General features: G+C 52.5%; 5 protein-coding genes across 5 annotated transcripts; 3 read left to right on the top strand and 2 right to left on the bottom strand.

Moving 5' to 3' along the window:
* Window positions 1-1,480: 1,480 nt before the first annotated feature.
* Window positions 1,481-2,257, top strand: GRE2 (methylglyoxal reductase (NADPH-dependent) gre2; the record flags this gene model as incomplete). Its single annotated transcript, XM_056219616.1, has 1 exon — window positions 1,481-2,257. One exon carries the CDS (start codon window positions 1,481-1,483, stop codon window positions 2,255-2,257), a length of 777 nt encoding a protein of 258 aa, XP_056066743.1.
* Window positions 2,258-4,956: 2,699 nt separating this feature from the next.
* Window positions 4,957-6,772, top strand: N0V89_010875 (uncharacterized protein; the record flags this gene model as incomplete). Its single annotated transcript, XM_056219615.1, has 4 exons — window positions 4,957-4,981; window positions 5,358-5,651; window positions 6,213-6,495; window positions 6,574-6,772. The coding sequence occupies 4 exons, from the start codon at window positions 4,957-4,959 to the stop codon at window positions 6,770-6,772; spliced, it is 801 nt and encodes a 266-aa protein (XP_056066742.1).
* A 284-nt stretch (window positions 6,773-7,056) lies between these two features.
* N0V89_010874 (uncharacterized protein) lies at window positions 7,057-12,317 on the bottom strand (the record flags this gene model as incomplete). Its single annotated transcript, XM_056219614.1, has 3 exons — window positions 7,057-8,748; window positions 8,796-12,078; window positions 12,136-12,317. The coding sequence occupies 3 exons, from the start codon at window positions 12,315-12,317 to the stop codon at window positions 7,057-7,059; spliced, it is 5,157 nt and encodes a 1,718-aa protein (XP_056066741.1).
* Window positions 12,318-12,702: 385 nt separating this feature from the next.
* Window positions 12,703-14,253, top strand: prp3 (U4/U5/U6 small nuclear ribonucleoprotein prp3; the record flags this gene model as incomplete). Its single annotated transcript, XM_056219613.1, has 1 exon — window positions 12,703-14,253. One exon carries the CDS (start codon window positions 12,703-12,705, stop codon window positions 14,251-14,253), a length of 1,551 nt encoding a protein of 516 aa, XP_056066740.1.
* A 5,014-nt stretch (window positions 14,254-19,267) lies between these two features.
* Window positions 19,268-20,942, bottom strand: DAL1 (Allantoinase; the record flags this gene model as incomplete). The annotated part of the gene is made up of 3 exons (XM_056219612.1): window positions 19,268-20,332; window positions 20,384-20,733; window positions 20,792-20,942. 3 exons carry the CDS (start codon window positions 20,940-20,942, stop codon window positions 19,268-19,270), a joined length of 1,566 nt encoding a protein of 521 aa, XP_056066739.1.
* Between the last annotated feature and the right edge of the window lie 694 nt (window positions 20,943-21,636).

The raw sequence follows: 21,636 nt of genomic DNA, 5'->3' as shown, positions 1-21,636 counted from the left end.
CGGTATGTGAGCTCGGCCCCGTCTACACGCCACATTCGGTAGCCCCAGCTCACCGCGCCACGACATCTGCTTCACCGCACGACGCGACCAGCACTAGAAGCTCAGAATGACGATGCTACAGACGCCGCTCGGGAACATGATCAGCGAGTATACCCTCAGGCTGCCGTCTGCACGTATGGCCCGTGGGTAATGCAACTAGTCCCTTTCGGCCCCCGACTGACTGAGCACATCTGTCGAGAGGCTAGGACTGAGATCCCTTCTCAGCGCTGAAGCCCTGCACCCTCTCGCCTTGCCAAGCCTTCCTCATCATCTTCCCATAGTCTATTTCGCTACATCCTTCCGGCAGCGGGTCGAGGTGAACTCTTTCCTCTCTAGTACCTAAAATGTTAGCAGGGCGTCCGGCCAATGTTTGGCGACATGCATGACAGCCCCAACGTCAGGTCAAAAGCCCAGCCGTGGGGAATGACGATGAGACCACAGCAGTGCACTGCCTGTAGCATTTTGAGCCCACTGGCTTCAGACAAGGTTCTAAAGGATGTCTTCGCCGAAAGACGGACAGCCGTACGATTTAGTATCATGGGTGCTGTCGCTACCGCGATCTCGCCTCGCTCAGGCAAATCATTCCTTCCGGATACTAGTGGAAAGAGTCGCTCGTGATTCATTGCCTACATCGAGCTTTGATGAGTCTCTTCAAGGTCTGCATTCAAGGCATCCTGCGGTTGTGGCTTGGTGATTCTTAGCCGCTACCCGCCTCCTGTACCGTACGGTAGGGTACGTCCGATACATGTCCTCCTACGTGTAGTGTGACGGTGAAGGCTATGTGGGAATCGCTGGGCTTTCATGTGCGGCATGCTACGGGCCACGCAGCTACAGCTTCGGCAGCATCTCGCCAATGGCAGCTCAAACAGCTTCCCTTTAGTCAGTCATCATATGAGGGTCCACCTCCACTGGCTTGCAGTCGTTCTCAACTCAAACTGCAACGGATGTGCCATGGCCCTACGCACGAAGTAGCGGTAACCAACTAGATGTATCGGGAGTGGAAGGCCATACAAACTCTTTGCCATGGCGTCCCCGCGCAAATGAGACATTCCATCAACTTGAGACTAGGACTGACTATCACTTCGTCAAATTAAACAGTATCACATTCGATACCGTTCGCTACCACCTCGACATTGGTGGCCAACGTTCCGCGACGCGGACAACAATACTTCAATGCGGCGCTGAGCACCTGCTCGTGTCTATAGAGCTCATGAGGCTGTTTGTGCAAGCTACGAGACGTGAGCCGATGTTGAGCGCCTCTGACATGCTCTAGCCACTCCCCATAGGTCATAGACAGATCATGGCCTAATCATCGTTTCCAGAAACGTGACCTGTGTAGACTGCCTGGTCCCCTGCCACCCAGAATCCTTCCACCCACCCTTAGCGGTCTCACTACCGCCACCTTTGCAGTCACCACGTCAACAGCCTGGCATTCGCAATCATGGCAAGAAGACGCATCCTCCTTACAGGCGTCGATATTCTGACCGGCGCCTTCACCCTCAACCAAATCCTGGCCTACTCCGTCTCTGTTCGGGCCGTGGCCTACTCCATCTCTGTCCGAGACTTCTTGAGGCAGCAGTATCCAGCGACCCGCTATCCTTGGCTAGAGATCGCCATCGTACCTCGAAGCAGACTGTCCATACCCGGTTCCTTCGACGATGCACTTCGCGACCATCCAGAGCCATTCGATACGATCATCCATGTTGTAGCAGATCATTCCGACGAGGCCGACTGCCTCGCCCGCTTTGTCAATCTCCAGACCGAGTGCCTGCTCAACGTCTTGAGATCGATAAACCGGATGAACTCAAGGGTACACAGAGTTGTCATCACCACCTCGCTTTCACCCTTTGCGAGGTGGCTGGTATTGGACCCAAGCTCTTACAACCCGTACCATGCCGCATCGCCTCGAAGTTCGGAGGTTGACCCTGAGTACATTCTTGCGACTAGCCAAGCATGCGACAATATTGTGTACGCCGCGACCAGGAACTGGATGCGAGAGGCTCAAGCTCGATTCGAATTGGTTTATGTCGTCGCACCTAGTGTTTACGGACCGCAGATGCGTGCTTTGGAAAATTCCTCAGATTTGCAAGAGGCAAATCGACGTATATGGAACATCTGTAGCAGCGACTCGAGTGAACGTGTGAGGTCGCCTCCTTACGGTATCGACTACTACACTGATGTCAGAGTGAGTACAATTTGCCTTCAGGGGGTTCGATGACGATCTTGAGCGCTTACACTACGCAAGGATCTTGCAGTCGCAAGTGTTCAAGCAGCCTTTGTTCCCCAGGCTGGGAACAGACGATTCATGATATCTGCCGGCGTCATGCCGTCCGGGGCTACGATTGCGCAAATTTTGGTTGGCCGCTTCCCAGAACTTGCAGGTCGCGTTAATGCTGATGGCTCTCCCTCACGACAACCATCTTCTAGACATCCATCCGTTGGATTGTCTGATACGCAACTTACCGGAACGATCCTGGGACTCGTACAGTTTCGTCGGGTCGAGGATACGTTGACGGATGTGGCTCAACAGATCGTGGAATTGCAACGGCGGCAAAATTGGAGATCGATCATACAAAGCTAAGTGTTCCCGGCTACACTTCGCTCAAGTGCCAATAGAAAGGAGATTGTGTACTGTCTCTTGTTGTGAGGTAGAGTCTGAAAGCTGGAGCGTGAGGACGGTACCTGTCCGGCGAAAGAGCCTGTGACTTGTCCACAAATCTCGACCAGCCTGAGCCCAAGCCCGGCTTCAGATTCTTGATCTTCTGAATCTAGCCCCGTCCGACAACAGAGTTTATTGCCTCGCTGTGTCTTGCTCTGTAAAATCCCCGAAAAGGTTCATTCATCCATTCAGCCGGACTCGAGCCTGGTTCCTCGATAGTTCATCGGAGCGGGCCCGTAACTTTATACTAGCGTCATGCACATTTCCTTCGACCTGTTATCACAGCTTGTCATCTTTCGGCGGCCCCGTCAGAAGGCCCACAACTGCTACGGGGTCCAATGCTGGATATTGAAAATACACGCCGGCACTTCCTTGTTCGTGAGTGTCTTGCAAGAGAATGCCAGTACCATGTTACCATGGTCCAGAATAATGGGAGCTCTGGTCTTGTTGGTGAAGTTGACGATGGGATGAAAAGCGTCACTGATGTACTGGAATTGTGGTTTGACGTCGAGACTAGGGTTGACTTCGGTCGCTATGTATGGGTGGGCAAAGGAACTCCAGGGCTAGATCAGGAAGGTGTGACTGTGACTTCAACCATTCAGTTCTCAACAGACGGACTCCGGGCTCTCAGTTCGACACTTCCCCGAGGATACCTTTCCAAAGCCTCGACGCGGTACGTTTGTCACCAACACTACAACTAGCCCAAGTTACGCACAAGATACACACCTTCAGCGGTACGGAAGAGCCTCATGAAACCTACCTGATGCAACTGAGTGCATTGCGCAGACATCAACCGCGAACAGTCATCATACACATATAAATGGCACACAACCTATGGAAGCGTACTTTAGCTGCTGTCTCAAGAATCGCCTTTCCCACTGTTTCGCGACCCCAAATCCGGTGCAGCGCTTCATCTCGTGGTCCAGATTGGATCCCGCGAGGATATCATCTTTCGTATACAAACAAATCCGCATCGTTTCATTGACCTACACAATACCTATTGCTTACGGGCCTCACGTCAACACCGCCATGGCCTCTTGTTTGCTTTCTAGACTAGCGCGGCATAAATGTATCCTTCGTTCTTGTCTTCTCTTTCCACCGAAGGTTGGGATGACAATACAGAGCCTCAGCTACATGGGCAGAAGCACGAGGTTCATCCCTCCCGCGCGCTCAGCAACCATGTCTTCGTAGTCACCGTCCTCCTCTTGCATGTGCCCTAGCTACTGGCGCCCATGGCATTTCACAATATCAGCCACCAGGGTATCGAACGTTGCCCGGGTTTTGCTCTCACTCTCATGTGATGTCGCAGGTATCTCCTCAAAGGTACAGGGGTAGGGTATGTTCGTCACCACTAAGGCTGCCCCACCTCTGTACATGTTGCACACGGCACCTCACTCTGCAAAGACAGGACGGGATCTCAACCTACCATGTTTCCAAGTAGCTGACTTCGGCTTTCGGCGTTCGCTACGGTCTCCGGGTCACATGGCAGGTGCACAGTTCGAACACGACGGACCGCGCGACGCCGAGACGGAACCTTCCATGACGTTGTTGTCTACGGTTGGTCTGTCGCAAATGGCTGACATGTCCTTGTAGCCAATCAGAACAGTCGCCCTGTCCATAGAACATCGTGGTGCTGTCGTGACCCAGTCTTTGCTCACCTGCATCGCAACAACCCCTTCACCACCCACGTCATGCGCCTGTGCAAAGGTTGCGGGCCGGCGTGCAGCTGCCGTGTGAGATGCTGAGACCTACCGTATGCCCGCGCAATATCGTCTGCCTTGGCGTCCACCGAGCAACTATGATTGATACCATTGCGCCTCTCGGATTGCTCTGCACCAAGTTGGAGCAACAAGAACGCCTGTTGACGGAAAACCCCCGATCCCTTCACCACGAGTAATGCTGTATACACATATGCTGTGCGACTGATGCAACAATTGAAATCCCCGTCACCTTCGCACTTGGTCATCCGAGTTATACAACGCCAGCACCACCGTCACTTCGACCGTCTTGTGGCGTCTATGTGATCGAACAAGGAACTCTCTGTGCACGATATCATGGACAAGTATCCCAGTCGCGGCTGGTGAGACTTCCACGCCTGCGAGTGATACGCTGTCAAGCAAACCTTTCATACACCGTTTGCGCCAAGCAGACGTCAGCTTTCGCTACTCAGGCGACACTTCCTCGTTCAGCTGTCACAGATCGTCGTGGCCACATGACAAGCCAGCTTCGACATCACATCCGTTCGCAACAGCGCCAATATGGAGGCCTTTTCGACTACAAGACGTACGACTTCGTCAGCACTCAATATTGCAACATACACTGCTTTAATTCGCTTCTTCAAATGGTGAATCATAAGGAACCCGTAGAGGCAGCTGTGCCGCAGTACGTCCGCGATCACGGTAAGGCGAGCATGTCTTCCACCCACATATACGAGGCCCCCACCTCGACACACCGCCTGCGGCCTAATACCCACCTAAATTATACAAAATCGCCCCCGCAGTAGTCACCGTTGAAAGTGTCCGCATCTGGCATCGTTTACGCTCTTTCCCGGTCGCCTCATACTCTACTCCTTGCGGCTATGACAGAACATCTTCCAATCGCACACCTTCCATTCTGATATTCACGAGCTTGATACATTTTACCACTAACTCTTAGCTAGCACCAATCGTTTACCTCTTTTCAAAGGATCCCTACCGCCCCTCCCCACCCATTGCTACCCTCGCTAATACACGCCCCAAAATCGCACGGGAGGACATATCCTTTCCCACCTCGCCGCTCACGCTGACTAACCTCGACCAATTGAACAATGTTGCGCCGAAAGGCAAGAACGATGTATACCTTACAAGCATTGCGGATGTCACTACGAACCCTGCATGGCTGAACGGTATACAGACTGGTGACGACGGTGGCACTGGGAACGAGAAGACGTGTGCGATTATGGTGGTGGATAAGGGTAAGGGTTTGGTGGATGCTTTTTACATGTATTTTTGGGCATTCAATTGGGGTGGAGTGGTGTTGGGAAATCAACTTGGGGATCATGTCGGCGACTGGTACGCATGTTCTTCCAAAGTAGAGCGGCAAAGCTAATCGTATGGCATCTTTGTAGGGAGCACAACATGATAAGGTTCAAGAACGGTGTCCCAACTGCAATATGGTACTCACAGCACGCCAACGGCTCCGCCTGTGCGTAACGCCCAGGTACGAAGTGTCTATGTCCTGGACATGACTGCAACGTACCTATCTCCACTTTGTACCCCTAAACTGACTTTGTGCCCACGCGTCCAGACACCTTCTCCACCATCTCCAAAGATTCCACTGGGAAACGCGTGAGCCCTTCCTCCTCCTGTCAGTCTCAATCTACCTGACCACCTCTACCACAGCCCCTCGTTTACGCCGCCAACGGATCGCACGGTACGTAGTGCCCAATTTCGAAGCGGCTGTTTATTAGACACGGCTACAGCGTACCCATCCAATACCATTCTTCCTTACACTGACTTCTTACCTGCGCGACTAGCCCTCTATCCCACCCCCGGCACCCATGATCACACCATCCCCAACCTCAACATCACCACTTCCCTCCTCCTCGTGGACGACGCAGATGCTGGTCCCAAGTACGACCCCCTCCTTTCAGCGTACTTTTACACCTTCGCGCCATCATCCAAGACCTTCACACCGGTAGAACCTACGCCGGACGCGCCGACGGGGTGGTTGTACTACAAAGGGAAATGGGGCGATGAGGAGTACCCTGCTAGTGACAAACGGCAGAAAAGTCTTTTAGGTAACAAGAAATACGTTGGGTAAGTCCCATATTTTCGTTTGAGTGTGAGTGCAAGCGAATGTTGGAGGAATGAAGGTAAGAATGCTGACAGAAGCAGGGGCCCGACTGGGCCGGCGGACAAACAGCTCGATAGGAAGGAGGTATGGCCGCAGAACCAGTGGAGCGGTGGACAGAAGATTAGGACGACTTTGGATGCGGGGTGGGTTGCTAAGCAGTGGTTTTCGAAACTAAACTGCTTTGGGGGCACGAAGAAAGGTGTTATCAGGGTGAAAGTGAGCGGGGAGGTTATCGGGTAGGTGAACGCGTGTAGTCGAGCTGTGAGCATATTGCGTTGACGTTAACGGCGTGTACGGCATATAGAGGGCTTTCAACTGTGGAATTATTGAATTACAAACCAGGGGCGATGATGTAGAGGAATTCTTCTCTCTTCCTACCCAAGGGACGGCTAAGCAGTATTTGTGAACATACAATCTTCCAGTCCGAACTTTTACATGCGCATCAACATAACACATAAACATGCTCCAAACCCCGTCCATGCCGCCAAAACGCCCATGCAGGAAGAAACCACCAAACATTACATTTACGCATCCTCCATCTGGACGTCGTCGTCCGCCGTCTCCAACACCTCCTCCTTAAGCGGATCCTGTGCCAGAACCGGCGCGAGCACATCGAAACTCCCCGTCCCCACCGTCCCCAGCCTCCCCACCACAATCCTCGCACTCGGATTCCTCAGCTCATCCCAATCCCTCTCCAGCACCGCATCCTTCAAGAACCCCACCGTCGTCTCGAAGCTCATCTTCATAAACGGCGACGGGTTGCCCTTCATGCCAATGCGGTTGAACGCCGTGAACCCGCCGCCCTTGGTCATCGTGTCCGCGATAAGACTCAGATGCCGCTGGTCGACGCTGATACCGTGGCCACTGAAGACGGCGTGGATTTCCTTGACGATGGACGCGCGGCAGGCTTCAACGCCGTAGAGCGTTAGCATTGAGTGAATGTCGTTGGTAGCGATGCGGGAGGTGTCAATGATGTGGCCAAATTCCCGCATGGCGATGAGGTTGGAGCCTTCGGTGAGGATGTACGGCTCGTCGAGGTCTTTTCCGGTGCCCGAGTCTTTGGAGACAAGCACAGCGCTGGTAATGCCGGGGATGACGTGGATGGTGGCAAACTCAGCAGCGGCCTCGACGTGGTTGAGCATGAGGAGCTTGGGCGTGTGGACGCTGTACTCGAATGTGATTTCGCAGTAGGCACCGGCCTTGTCGTCGAATTTGAAGGCGGAGATGTCGGCGCAGGTGTGGGTGACGCGACCTTCGCGGATTTCGGAAGACTCTTCGCGAGGCACAAGGGGCTCGGCGTCTTCGTCGTCGGAGGCTGGCTCGGGTGTGGAGGGGCGAGATGCCTTGGGGCTGCCACCATAGGTTTCGTCTTCGCTCTCTGCGTCCACGTCCTCAGCAGCTTGCTCGCCTTCTTCGGGAGCGTCAAATTCTACGCTGTCTTCGCGTCTGCCTCGCTGCTTAGCATCAGTGGCGTCGCCCTCGGTCTCCCCATCGTCGCTCATCACGTCATCGTCTCTGCCGCCTTCCTCGGCAGCATCATCTTGGCGGATGGTTTGTTGCTCAATGCTGCCGGAGGCTTCGCCAATGGCAGGGACACCCGCTGACCTAGCAGTGGACAGCGACCTGTTCTCACCTTTTTTCTTGAGATCCATGCGAACCATCTTGTGCAGCCGTGGACAGAACTTTTTCTCGATCGATTCGGCAACATCGCGTACCTGGATAGCGTACTCTTGCGTGTACTCCTTGGCAGGGTAGAAGTCGAGACGGATTGTGTATTGGCGAGCCTGAGAAAACTGTGTGCCGGTGCCGACGTTCTCAGTCACGGTAACCTTGTCCAGTACTGACGAAAGGGGAAGACGACTGATGCTTTTGGCGAACTTCTCCATGTCACTTATCGACAGTTCTGTATGAGGATATAGCGTCATCGAGGGAGTACTGATCTTGGCACTAGCAGTCATAACGATTTCTCGAAGACGCGGTATTCCAAGGGTGACGTTCTTGGCAGCGTGACCAGCCAAATGGAAGGTGTTTAGTGTCATCTGGGTCGAAGGCTCGCCAATAGATTGTCCAGCGACAACACCCACTGCTTCGCCCGGTTCGACCAACGAGCGGAGGTATTTGATGTCGAGTATTCTTTCGAAGTTCCTTCGGAGGATATCCCCCGAACCATCTGACTTCTTCTTCTTAATCAAACCGTCAGGATTCGCGTCACAGTACTGCGGACTGTTAGTTGATACACACTAATGCTGAACCGAACACCTACATCAGCCTTCGCAGCGAAGAACGTCTCCGAAGTGCTGCCACTGAAACGACTGGGCGGATACTCTGCAAGGGCTGGGCCCTTGGCGGAAAGCTTGCCACTCTTCTTGTACTTTTTATAGGCAGACTTGGTATACTCGGTGGCTTCTTCGCTGAACACCTTCCCGTACGCGTCCCCAAGCTGCAGGGATTCAGTCAAGGACCAGAAGTTCTCAGCCTGAAACTTGAAGTCATTGAGAAACTTCTGCTTCGTAGAGTCGAGACCATCTTCTCCGTACAAGAATTGGACCATACTGCCATCCGAATCGCGGACTGATGTGTCATACTCAACACGAAGACCTTCTAGACCCTTGATAACACATCGCTGGAGATAACCGGAACGCGACGTCTTGACGGCGGTATCAATGAGACCTTCTCGGCCGGCCATGGTGTGGAAGTAGTACTCCTGCGGCCTGATACCAGTCAAGAAGCGGTTTACAACGTAACCTCCGGCTCGGACACTGGTCTCATAAGGCTTGAAGCATGGAAGCGACTTGCCACTGATCATCACAGGGACCCGACGGCCTTCCAGAACCTGTTGGCCGAGATTACACGAGATCTGATTGGCGTTGACCAGACTACCCTTGGCTCCAGAGCCTGTCATGGTCTGCATCTGATTCTTTGGGAACAGTTTGATGAGCTGATGGGGCAGACAAGCTGCAGTGACGGAGGAAGAAATCTTGGCCGATGCAGTGTTGTTCAACATGTCAAGCGTCTTCGCCTTCGATTCGTCTCGCAGCACCTGTTCCAGCCGTCTCTTCAACTCTTTGTTCGTCGGCTGTATTTTGCTTGGATCCAATGTTACGTAGTTTGAAGCGACTTCAAATCCGACCTTCTCTGCTTTCCTAAGCTCTTGTAATCGGGCTTCGTCACCTTCACGTGTAAGAATGAGGTCTTCAACGCCGCAAGAGAATGCGCGCATGTTCAACAGTCTCGTCAGCAACCGGCCGAGCACACTGAGTACCTGACCAGCAGACCTGGCTCCATGTGCTTCATAGATGCCATTCACCAAACCACCACCTGCTGGACCGATTTGGCTCTTATCAAGGATACCAGATAAGAGCTCGCCGTTTTGTATGATGACTTCTTGCTCCTCTGTGAATGGGCCCCATAGGTTTTTGTTTGTCTGTGATTTCGACGTCAAAGTCAAGCCGTGGTAGTCTGCGGGCTGGATGTTCTTCAAAACCGTAGTTATAAGCTGTTTACCGGTCCACAGCGGGCGGGGTTTCCAGATCGTAGGTTCAACAGTAAGTAGGGTGCCTGAGCTCGTGTGGCCATTCTCAGGCCTAAGGCTGGAGTACAACAGCTCTTGATACTCTTCACGCGTGAAAAACATGTCTTTGCTTGTCAACCATACTGCCATAGAGATATGGTCCTGGATAAGACCTCTGAGAGGCTTTCCTGCAGTTGCAGATAGATACTGGTTGTCGGTGTTGGCTACAAGGTTTGCCTCGGCTCGAGCCAACTCGTTCTGTGGGAAATGCATATTCATCTCGTCACCATCGAAATCAGCATTGTACGTGTTGCAGTTGGCGTAGTGCATGCGGATCGTCCTCTCGCCAGGTAGAACTCGAGCACGATGTGCCATCATGGACGGCTTATGGAGTGTTGGCTGACGGTTCATAATGACTACGTCACCGTTAACCAGATGCCTGTGTACTTTCTTATTTTTAGATCCGTTCATGAAGGCATTTGAAGGCGCAAGCAATTGGTTTGCCAGAGCCTGTCGCTCTTCAAAGTTCTTTTTCCTCAGCGAGATGACTTGACCGTACTCGTTTTCAATGGCGACCGCTCCCGGCCATTTATCCGGTCCATTGAGCACAGCCTCTTTCATGTCGTAGAAGTTGTGATTTGTGACGGGTTCTGGAAAAGTCAATTTCTGTGCGAATACAGGCGGTACACCGATCTCGTTGGTTTCAATGTTGGGGTCTGGAGAGATGACACTTCGGGCGGCGAAGTTGACACGCTTGCCCATCATGTTCTTCCGGAAAAGACCTTCCTTCTTCTCCAACAGCTGCTTGACACCGTCTGCGCTGTTCTTCCCCGCAAGACCAGACGCTGGATTGGCGTCCTTGTCAACTAGCGAGTTGACCGCTCCCTGGAGAGTAACCCATATATTCTGAAGATCGCCGAAATCACGTCGCCGATAGCCCGCTTCGTTTTCCGCTCCACGCATCTCTCGAGTGATCTGGCGCATTGACTCACAGGCGTTGAGGACGTTCTTGTAGAGAGTGTTTCTCGGGTTTTCGGCGATCGAATCTCCCGTCTTGTCTTCCATCCTGTACTTGTTGGGTGGGACGATGACATTTCTGAAGAAGAACATGTCCGCGTTTACCTCAGCCATGGACGACTTGGAACGTGCGTACGGACTATAGAGCAACCGCAAGATCTCAGCTTCATTTTCGAACAGCAACACCATGTGGGCATGAACTTCAGCGGCGTTGATGTACTCTTGCACGTTGTCGCGTGCAGCCGCTGCCGACTTCGGCTTTGTCCTAGAGGCCGTCATGGACTCGGTTGCGATCAGGCCTCCATCGGCTTCTTGCGCATCGAGGATGTCAGCGATCTCATCCTCTTCAGAAAGGTCTGCAACGCCCTCATCATCGTGAACGGTCTGCTTCTTGGCCCTCTCGTCTCTTCGCCGCAGTATGTCCAGCGGGTTCTCCATTCTCTTCTCCAACGTAGCCATCTGCACCCTGTCCTTCTCGCTGAGATTCTTGCGGAAGATCTTGACACTTCGGTCCTTGCGGAAGGTGGGATTGACGCCCTGGCAGTTCTTGCACTTCTTGCCCAGTCCAATGGCGGCGTAGAACTCTTTAATGACCTGCCGCCTGGCGTCAGAGACGGCCTCAGTCTTGTTATTCCGCGAATGCGCATCATGCTTGGAGATACCCGCACGCTTCAGACACTTCTTAACGTATGTATTTCGCTCGGCAATGATACCATCCTCATCCTGCTCTTCATCATCTGAATCTACTTGCTTGGTTGTCTTTCCCCTGTTGATGTCGATATGCTCGTGCATGCCGTTTGCCTCTTCTATCAAGCCATGTCGTAACAATCGGAGTTTTGCGGCGTATTCGTTCACTTCGGCGCGGGAGAGCTTAAAGTGGTGGCAGTAGCAACACTTTCCTCGGAGTATGCGGAGGAGCTGGTCGAGGAAGCTGATGTGATATACAGGTACAGGAAGCTCGATATGTCCGCAATGGCCCGGACAGCCGTTCAAAGTACTAAGACCGCATATGGCGCATCTATTGATATCAGATTGAATACCAGGATCGTTGCTGAAGTTCCCGTTAGAAGCTTACAAATTGTCTAAGAAAGCTCCCAACGCAGCATCGTGCAAACCTCCGGGAACTGGATGGAGTAACGAGTCGAAGGTGGTCGGATTTGATATGCGCTTTACTGAGACGGTTCGAATGTCTTGCGCCGAGAAGAATTGGAACTCGATGCCGTTGATGGCAGATGCGACAGGGAGCGACGGATTCATGTTGAAATTTTGGTGCGCGCTGCACCCGCGTACCGTGTTTCTTGAGAAGACTCAGCGCAATGCGACCGACCTGGGTAGGAAGCTCGCAAGCAGCGGGGACAATTTTTCGAGATCCAAAAAGTCCCGCCGAGGTTCCGCCGCTGCGCCAAGCTGCAAGGGTGCAGGACTCCCGCGCGTCACGTTTGAACAATTCCCCCAGCTTAGGCTCTCCACCACAACCGCATTTCACGATCGCAGCGGGTGGCTCCCACCATCGACGCTCTTTCGGCCCACTGCACATCTGCCGTGCACAGTGAGGGTTTTCTGACGATAGCCGAACTCAACGCCTCGCTCCTCCAGCGATACCCACGCGACTTCCCCTTCGACGCCCTTCTCCACGTCCGCGATGCCCGAGAAACGACCATATCCGGGCGACCACGGCGATGCAGTTAAGCGCGCAAAGCCGGTGGCCGACCCTGTGGTTGCTGCAAAAGCTGCCGCCGCCGCAAAGGCTGCCGAAATCAGGGCCAGACTTGCAGCGAGAAAACCGCAGAGCAATGGCGCATCTCCGGCGGCGTCGCCGTCACCAGCTCCAACCCCAGCACCTGCAACAGCGAGTTCAATGTCCCGGCTAGAGGCGATGAAGGCGCGAACCGCGGCCCTGCTTGCCAGCAAGAAAATTGATTCCAAGATTGAGGCGAGTGCCGCTGCCTCCGTAGACAGACCGCATTCAGTCGCCGCCTTGGACACCCGTAGACCACCGGAGACCAAGGCTAAAGCACCCGCACCGCCGCCCGAGGAAGATAAGAAGAATCCTTACTACGATCCGAAGCCCGTACCTGGCGCCAAAACTCGAGTTTCGCGTGGTCTCCTGTTCAACTCGCGTGGCAAGTACCTCGAACAGGCTTCCAAGCTGCGTGCGCAGAATCGACTGGAAGAGATCAAAAAGGCGCTTGCCCTTCAAGCCCGCCGGGCAGGTCTGGATGAGAACAGCGAGCGTGGATTCTTGGTGCAACCACCCCCCGAAGTGGAATGGTGGGATGAGGGCCTACTAGATGAGAAGACATACGATTGTCTGGAAGATGAGTCCAAGGTCAAGATACAGGGTGACGATTCCATCATCACCATTTACATTCAGCATCCCGCTCTAGTCAAAGCTCCGCAAGACAAGCGGCTCATTGAAACGAAGCCCATGTACCTCACTCCGAAAGAGCAGGCTAAACTCCGCAGGATGCGCCGTGCTGAAGACCTTAAAGAGCATCAGGCCAAGATTCGTCTTGGTTTGGAGCCTCCGCCACCTCCAAAGGTGAAGCGCGGAAACATGATGCGAGTCATGGGAGAGCAAGCGATTGCCGATCCTACTGCGGTAGAAATGTTGGTGGAATCACAGATTGCACAACGACATGACGACCACGTGAAGTCGAACGAGGAGCGAAAGCTTACCAAGGAGCAACGACATACCAAGCTTGAGGCCAACCAGCAAAAGGATGCTCAGAAGGGTCTCTATATGTGCGTCTTCAAGATCAACACCTTAGCTTATGGAAAGCACCGTTATCAGATCGACCAAAATGCGAAACAGTTGGCTCTTACCGGCATCACTATATTCAACCCCAAGATGTGCCTGGTCATTGTGGAAGGCGGCATACATTCTATCAACAAGTACAAGAAGCTCATGTTGAGCCGTATCAAATGGGATGAGAATGCTCGACCTACTGAGATTCAGGCGGAGAAACAAGCACTAGAGCCCAAGTGGATGCGCTCCATGGACGAGAACGGTGAGCTGAAGGATCACTCACACAACACGTGCATACTTGTGTTCGAAGGCGAGCTCAAACAGCACGGTTTCCGCAAGTGGGGTTCGAAAATGTGCGAGACGGATGGCGAAGCAAGACAAGTACTTGCGAGGAGCAAGATTGACAGTATGTGGGCACTAGCACTTGCCAAGGGCCCAGAGTAGGAGGCACCACGCGGACGCCTTCAGTCACAACGCCAATACGCGTTATACTCAACTCACGTACCGACTAGCGGTCGAAAGCACGCAACCCTCACACGAAGGGAGGTCCCTACAGTGATCGTGGGGACCGTGTGAGAAATCCTGCCAGTCAGGCGAGAGCTACCCAAAGTCGATATCCCGACTCCAGGAATGACAGCTCACTTGCATAGCCCTCGGGCGCTCATCCTGTAGCGTCCTTGCTCGATCCTGATAGCTATTGTACACTTTGCAGAGGTGGAAATTGTTTTCGATAAGTACCTGTAAGTTACTCTACCACTCATAGTATGAATGCACATATTAATGCATATGCTTTTGTCAGCTCTACTCTTCCTGTCCTTCCCATTGGGGCAGTCTCTAGGAGGGGCGCTTTTGTGAGTGTATAGACTCTTTCGCAGACCTATCGCAACGACACGTGCCTTCTCGTGATGCCCACCCATACTCGACTACACTTCATGCCTACAGTGTGAGTTGCGATGTAATTGAACCAAACATTATCCGTGTATCGACTAAGCACATGCTTTAATTGCTGCGAAGTGTGTAGCTGCTGCCTAATTTCAGCGTCGTGCAGTCTAGATGCCTGGAGTACAGAGCCTCGTAAAAAATTCGGATAACATGTGTTGCCCAAGGTTGAGCAGTGCTGTACCGAAACTTTCGACGGCCTACTATATCTGATTTCTTGTGCATGGTAGGTATTGCTGCACCATGAACCGCTCAAAGTGATACCCTTGACTCACACATGGGCTTATATTGACCGCAGTACACTGGGCACCACGTAAGTCAACCAAGGCACAGGTGAGTGCTTCTGTTTTAACAAGCTTAATCTCCTCTCTTCTTTCTTCTATGCTCTTGTCCAGGCCTTCGTCGTTGCCTCACCTTACATATCTTCCCCCCTCAAATAACAAACCCGCCAACCACTCAGCCTGACTCCAATGTAGACTACGTCCCACCGCGCTCCTAACTACGCGATCAACTAAAAACCGTCCACTCTCCACCACATGCTTCACGATGCATTCTTCCGCCTCAAGTGTCGCCTTATGGTTCCCAAGCGTACTTGCATACGTGCTGCAGCGCCACGCCGCAAACATGCTCGTACACCAATTTCCGGTTATGGATCGTGGGACGACGTACTCAGTGATGGCGGTGACCTCGGTGTCAGGCACATCTTGGTACATCATGACATGAAGTGCATACAGTGCACGTAGTAGATTCCGCTACTGATGTCGACGGTGATATTTGGGTCCTGTGTTCCCCCATTAGCATACTTAGTCAAATACTCATATGCCTCCCCGCCCAGTAAAAAGGCCTTGTGGGTCGTCACTTCCCAGCCCGTGCTGTTGCAGCGAATCTGGCGGAAATAATGGATGTATCAGACGACTTATGGACGTAGGCGCGCTTGGGAGCCGGTTTAGGTATGCGTCTGTGCCATGGGGTCCTCTATCCCATATTCCGAAACAGGTCAAAGAAAAGAGATCCTTGTGGGCAAAGAAGCAGTTGACTGCTTCATGGGATAGATCTGGCACCCATGTATGGAAGACTTCTACACATGTGGCGCATTACCATTGTGAGATTACCCTTGATCATGAATGAGTCTTTACACATCTTCAAGGATTGGAGGCGTTCAAGCGGTCGTATCATCCCTGACCCGTAGCAGCGGCTATAGCTTCTTAGGTGTTCGTCCTTAGATTTATGGTCAAGCGGAGATGAACCGGAGGGTGCGTCATGCACGTGACCGTCGCGTACCTTACGTCTTGCCTGGTCTAGCATGGGATATGTGCGTTCAATGCGGTGGGCGGGCCGCCGGTGGTGCGATAGTCTCACGGTCTTTGCCTTTCCCTCGGTACAAACAAGCTCTGCAAGCAATGAACTACCGTAGAGAGTAAGCTTCGACTGTTCATCGAGCTCACTTTCCGCCCACGCTTGTGCACTGCTTTCAGCTTCGCTTGGTCCGCCCGATCTGCGTCAGACTTCTGTAACGTGCTCCTATAAGTGGTTCTCACGATGCTCACCGTTTCACGTGCGTATGTCTAAGGTCCGTTCCAATCAGGTGTAAAGACTCATGAACATATCTGGACTACCGAGATAAGGGTTTTGGAAAGGAAACCACAATAAGGCAAGTGCGAATTTGTGCCTTGATGCAACAAACCGGAGAACTTTAAAGAATATACAGTTTCAAATAGCGATCAGAAAGAGCGCATGAGACGACAATCGTATCTTCTATAACACAAGTTGGCCAAGGCAAATACTTATACTACACAATCATCTGGGCAAGATCAAAAGGGTTCAGCGTGAATGTGGGGGGAATACAGAAAGAAGTGGGGTGACCCAATTCGGACCACATCTGCTTTGCCAAAAGAGATACAAAACTTTGTCTGGTTACACTTTGACCATCCAGGGAAAGCCTTCCTCCTTCAGTGCGTCGCTCCGAGGTTCGAAACCACAGGTCGAACAAACGTGGCGGATCCGCTGCGTCTCTGTAGTCTTTCACCAAGAGAACGCATACTTGAAGCGGAAGTCTCTTGTAAAAGTTGTGCCACGAATATACTATTGACGATACACTTACAGTGCTTTCTGAAGTTGTTCCCTTCCCGTAACTGCGCATGGTAGATACTTGAAACCTAATCCCTGAATTCAGGAGCATCATCCCACATGCCACTATTCACACCTCGGTTCGAAAATCTACCTCCTTTTACTAGAGCCGTGAGTCGATTAGCATGCTATGCATTCCATGATATACACCGCCACTCACCTTCCTCGAGCTCGTACCCATCCGTCTTTGGGCGCGCTGGAAGTGGAGCAGATATCTTTCTCTTGACTTCAAAACTCTGCGCGAATTCAGTTCCATAGCGCAGACCCACGTTGAGATCCTAAGCGTACCTTGCGCGCTTTGCGACCTCGCACCCGCATGAAAAACAGTAGCGCATACGTGCCTAACATGAGCCCTGTGCTACCAAGGGCTATACCGACGGCCCACGCATCGGAAAACGTGGAAGGTGACAATGAGGAAAACATCATGTCGAGCGGATGGTGAAGATGATGAAGTTTGTGGGGTTGGAACGTCAGAAAGATGGGTCGACGCGTGAGCTGAGGCTGTGTCCGGGGGCGAAGACCGTGGTAAGTTACACAAAACATCGTGTTCTGATACATGCAGATCGTGGTTGGCTGTGTGCGTCGCGTGGTGGGACTAGTGAGCCGTGTTACACTAATATCGGTCTGGTGAAGTTGTACGAACCGATTGCGGCGGTCGCAAGTGCAGCCTACCGTCTGCGTCAGACATGAATGACTCTGTTATGGACAAGACTGATAGTGCCATTAGATAAGAGGTTTCGGTCTTGAACCTTTTCTGCTTCAAAGCGAAGGCTCGAGACACAGCGCAGGATCGCGACTCTATTGATCACAACAACCAGAGGGAGCTCGTTTGGACGACGATACCGCAGGCATGCCTCCGAAGGTATATCTCATCTAATTCAGGGGATTCCTCTCTCAAACAAGGCCGCGCACTCTTTCGCATCTGTTTGTGTGACAGTCTCCCATCTATACAATTGATGGGACTGTCAGTGACACCGGAAACTCTGTACGCACCTAGCAGTGACCAACTATCAGTAGTGCGGTGCTCCTTCGATTTACGCTCCACATCATTGTACGAGGTACGCGATGATAATAGACCGATGCGTGAATGTAGTGACAGAACGCCGTAGAGGTGGCACGAGAGAAAGCAGTGGCTGCAAAAGCTGAATTTCGCTTCACATATGAGGCGGAGATTGATGATTTTATAGACGTGGACATGTGATGACAATGAGCTCAGCCACGACGCCTATTCTGATTCCTTCCACGAACACGAGGTTGAAGTTCCGCTGGGAGGGTGTAAGGCAGAGTGCAACGTGAAATAGTTTGAACCCCACCAAAGAGTCGGCAGTGGCCTTGCAAATTGTTTGAACAGGTCCCGTTACATCAATCCTTGCCGTCTTCGGGGGGAACAATCAAACTAGCTTACCGCAAGATCAGGACGACGCAAACTGTAACGATGGACTAACAGCACATTAACGTGAGTAGGTAGGAAGTCTGGCATGCAAGGACTCGTTGAAGCAATCATGATATACGATAGACCACGAGGCTAGAGCAGGAACGAAGACCAACTGTACATGTTGATTGTTGTACACTCTTGTGATGTTTGCAACCGAAAAACCGAAACCTTCTTCAGGTTTCTAGAAGCATGTCGAAAGGTGTGGGACGACGTGAGCAATCTCTGATCTCGGCCTAAATTCAGCCACATCAGCAGTAAAGGTAGCAAACATAACTAAGTCTAGCCCACTCCGATACTCACCAGTCACTCGTCGTGTCCCTCCGCTTCGCAGGTATTACCTCTGCCAGTCATAGTTTCCCACATAGTGGTCACTCCCGCGTGTGTGCCTTACCCTTGCCAATGTTATGTAAAAAGGTCTTGTGAGCACGACCACGTACCACTAGAGACCGATTGCGAAAAGGACAATGCATGTCCCATGTAACCAAAAGCTTATCGAATTTCACGCACGATCGGATAGAATTAAGCCCTCTGCTCAAGTAACTAGGACGATTCGGAATTTAGAAGATGTGTCAATGGACGAAAGAACATCTAGCCCTACTTCAACAACACTGTCGCGCGCGCCATTTCTCGTCTGTCCGGTACACCGCACTCCGTCGAACGAAAGGTTCGCACGCATGCCACACTCATCAATCCGTAGCACCTGGCAGATCAGCAAGCTTCGTTGGAGGTACGTTCCTTGAATTTTATTGTTGCGTTCGAGGGGTCTGCTATGAGACATGACTCTATGGTGCCCATTAGATCCCTGACCCCACCATGCCTGTACGCCAAATGCTGAATCGTGATATAATGCAAGCTACAACGCCATGCAAACAGAAAGACCTGCAACTGCCCGATAGCCCAATCCACCCGGCTTCGAATCAGGCATGCCTTGCAGCGGGGGAATTTCTTTCCAATTCCTCACTGCACCACCTTTCTTGGCTCAAGCAACAACTTCCCCTTGGGCCCAACCTTCTCCAAGAAACCTTCCTCCCTCCTGAACACGCGCTCACCCCTCAACCACGTTTCCCGGACAACACCCTTCAACGTCTTATCCTGGTACGGCGAGATTTTGTTCCGGAAAAGCATCGTGCTCGGTTCCACGTAAAATTCCGCCGCATCGTCGAAAACAACGATATCCGCGTCAAGACCCACACTCAAGTCGCCCTTGCTGTGTTCCAGCCCGACCTGCTTAGCCGTGTTTTTGCAGCACCATCGGACGATCTCCTCGACGCTGAAGTTAGAATTGCGCTTTGTGCCTTCGGTCCAAAGAATGGGCAGCCCGAGACCAACGGAGGAAATACCGCCCCAGGCGCTGAAGAAGTCTCCCTTCTCTTCGGCGAGTTCTTCTTCGCCTTCGGATGAAGAGCAGCTGTTGCAGTCTTTGACAAGACCTGACTTCCGCGTGCTTGGCTTCCTCGGCGCGAGGTGGGCAGGAAGAAGCTTGATATCAGGAGTGCAGGGTGAGTGGTCGGATACGACGGTTTGGATAACGCCGCCGTCGAGGTCTTGTAGCAATTCATTCCAGAGACCGTCCTGGTTGGATCGGTCGCGGATGGGTGGGCAGCACTTGTGGCGCGTGTCGCCGGCTTTGATGTTCTCGGCTGCAAGTGTCAGGTAGTGGAAACAGGTTTCTGCGGTGATCTTGATGCCGTTGGCTCTGGCTTCCCGGAGCATGGGGATAGCTTCGATGGCGGAGAGATGCACGATGTGAAGTTGGAGGTCGGGGGCAAGGTGAGCGAGGGAGAGGATCTCGGCGATGGCGTAGGTTTCGAAAGAAGGGGGGCGGGAGTCGAGGAACGTCGAGTAGTGAGTTAGAGGACCGGTAGGGGCGACAGGTGGGTGTGCACGCTGAACATCGTCGCCTACCGAATCGGTGATGGGAGGGATCATCTCGGCATGAAACATGAGTGTGGTGGCGGAGTCTTTGAGTTCTTTGAGAGCCAGCTCAATGTCGTTAGGCTTGACTGCAGGGAATTCATCGACCTGAAGAGTCATTAGTCTGTCTCGCAATGAGATTGATGTGTAGAAACGTACACCGCTGTCAATCAAGAAGCCCTTGAAACCCCTGACACCTTCCTTAACAAGAGCTTGAAGCTCGCCAGCATTGCCTGGGATTACCCCACCATAGAAGCCGACGTCAACCCAGCACTTTCCTTGAGCAGCTTCGATCTTGATCTTCAAGTTCTCGACTGTAGTGGTAGGCGGGATAGCATTGAGTGGCATGTCAACAACAGTCGTTACACCTCCAAAAGCAGCAGCACGAGTGCCAGTCCAGAAGCCTTCCCATTCTGTCCGACCCGGCTCGTTGAGATGTACATGAGCATCTACTAGGCCGGGGAGAAGCATGTGTGGTGAGTAGTCGGTGTAGGAGGTACCCTCGGGAACTATACGGCCAATGGTATTAGTATGTGCCGCTAGGATTACTTGAGCATCGCTACTTACAGTCTGTTGGTGGAAGGACGGAATGGAAAATGGATGTAATCTTGCCGGTAACATTGGAGACGACAATGGTGGCTTCGGTCAACCTGCCAGCGACCACTGCTCTTGAGGAAGCGAAAATAGTGATAGGGTGTATTGGCACGCTGTGAGGCATGGGCGGGGGGGTAGTTGCGTGGGGAGCCATGGTGCCAGTGGGACGGACAAAGAATCCGGGGAAGTTGTTGCAAGCTCAAGTTTATGCGTGCTCTAGCAGGAGTAAAGAGCTAAGAGCTACAAGCGATTTGTACGGTGAAGTCTGTCCGTGAAGGTCTAGATAGGCAGGCCCGTATAGATAAGCAAGATAAGCGGCGTATGGAATGCTTCAGTCCGAAGGCAGTGCTTGTGAGCAATACTGTCTTGTGTAACACGGCGAAATAAAGAGCAAGAGACTCTGCAAGTCGAGCCGGATCTGTCAAAGCAAAATCTGGGGTGCAGACCCTTATCTATCGGTCTTTAGCATGGCTGTGCCGAGTCGAGATGCTTGGATCCACTCAGACGCCTCACATAGCGGCCATGGGCAATGGATAGACTTCGGGACAGCGGCAAGAGTGTGGGGATTACTCGATAGAAATTGGAACGTGCTGCTAGGACACAAGTTATCGATACCTTTTAGGCTTCTTCGTGCGCATCTCCGGCCAGCATGGTCGCAACGCTCGCAGGGGATGTTCATCCACCATTCACATTTGCAGGCTGGCGGGGCACCATGCTGGAACAAGATGTTGGCGTGCCACCGAAGCAAGGCCGTTGTCAAAACCGCCAGATCTGGTACGATGAAGAGGACGCGGCAGGGATGTCGGTGTGGTGCGGCA

The sequence above is a fragment of the Didymosphaeria variabile genome (genome assembly GCF_027946475.1).
Source record: "Didymosphaeria variabile strain IMI 356815 chromosome Unknown scaffold_8, whole genome shotgun sequence".
Lineage (NCBI taxonomy): Eukaryota > Fungi > Ascomycota > Dothideomycetes > Pleosporales > Didymosphaeriaceae > Didymosphaeria > Didymosphaeria variabile.
The sequence above is the reverse complement of the archived record's forward strand: the minus strand, read 5'-3'. Positions and strand labels throughout refer to the sequence as shown.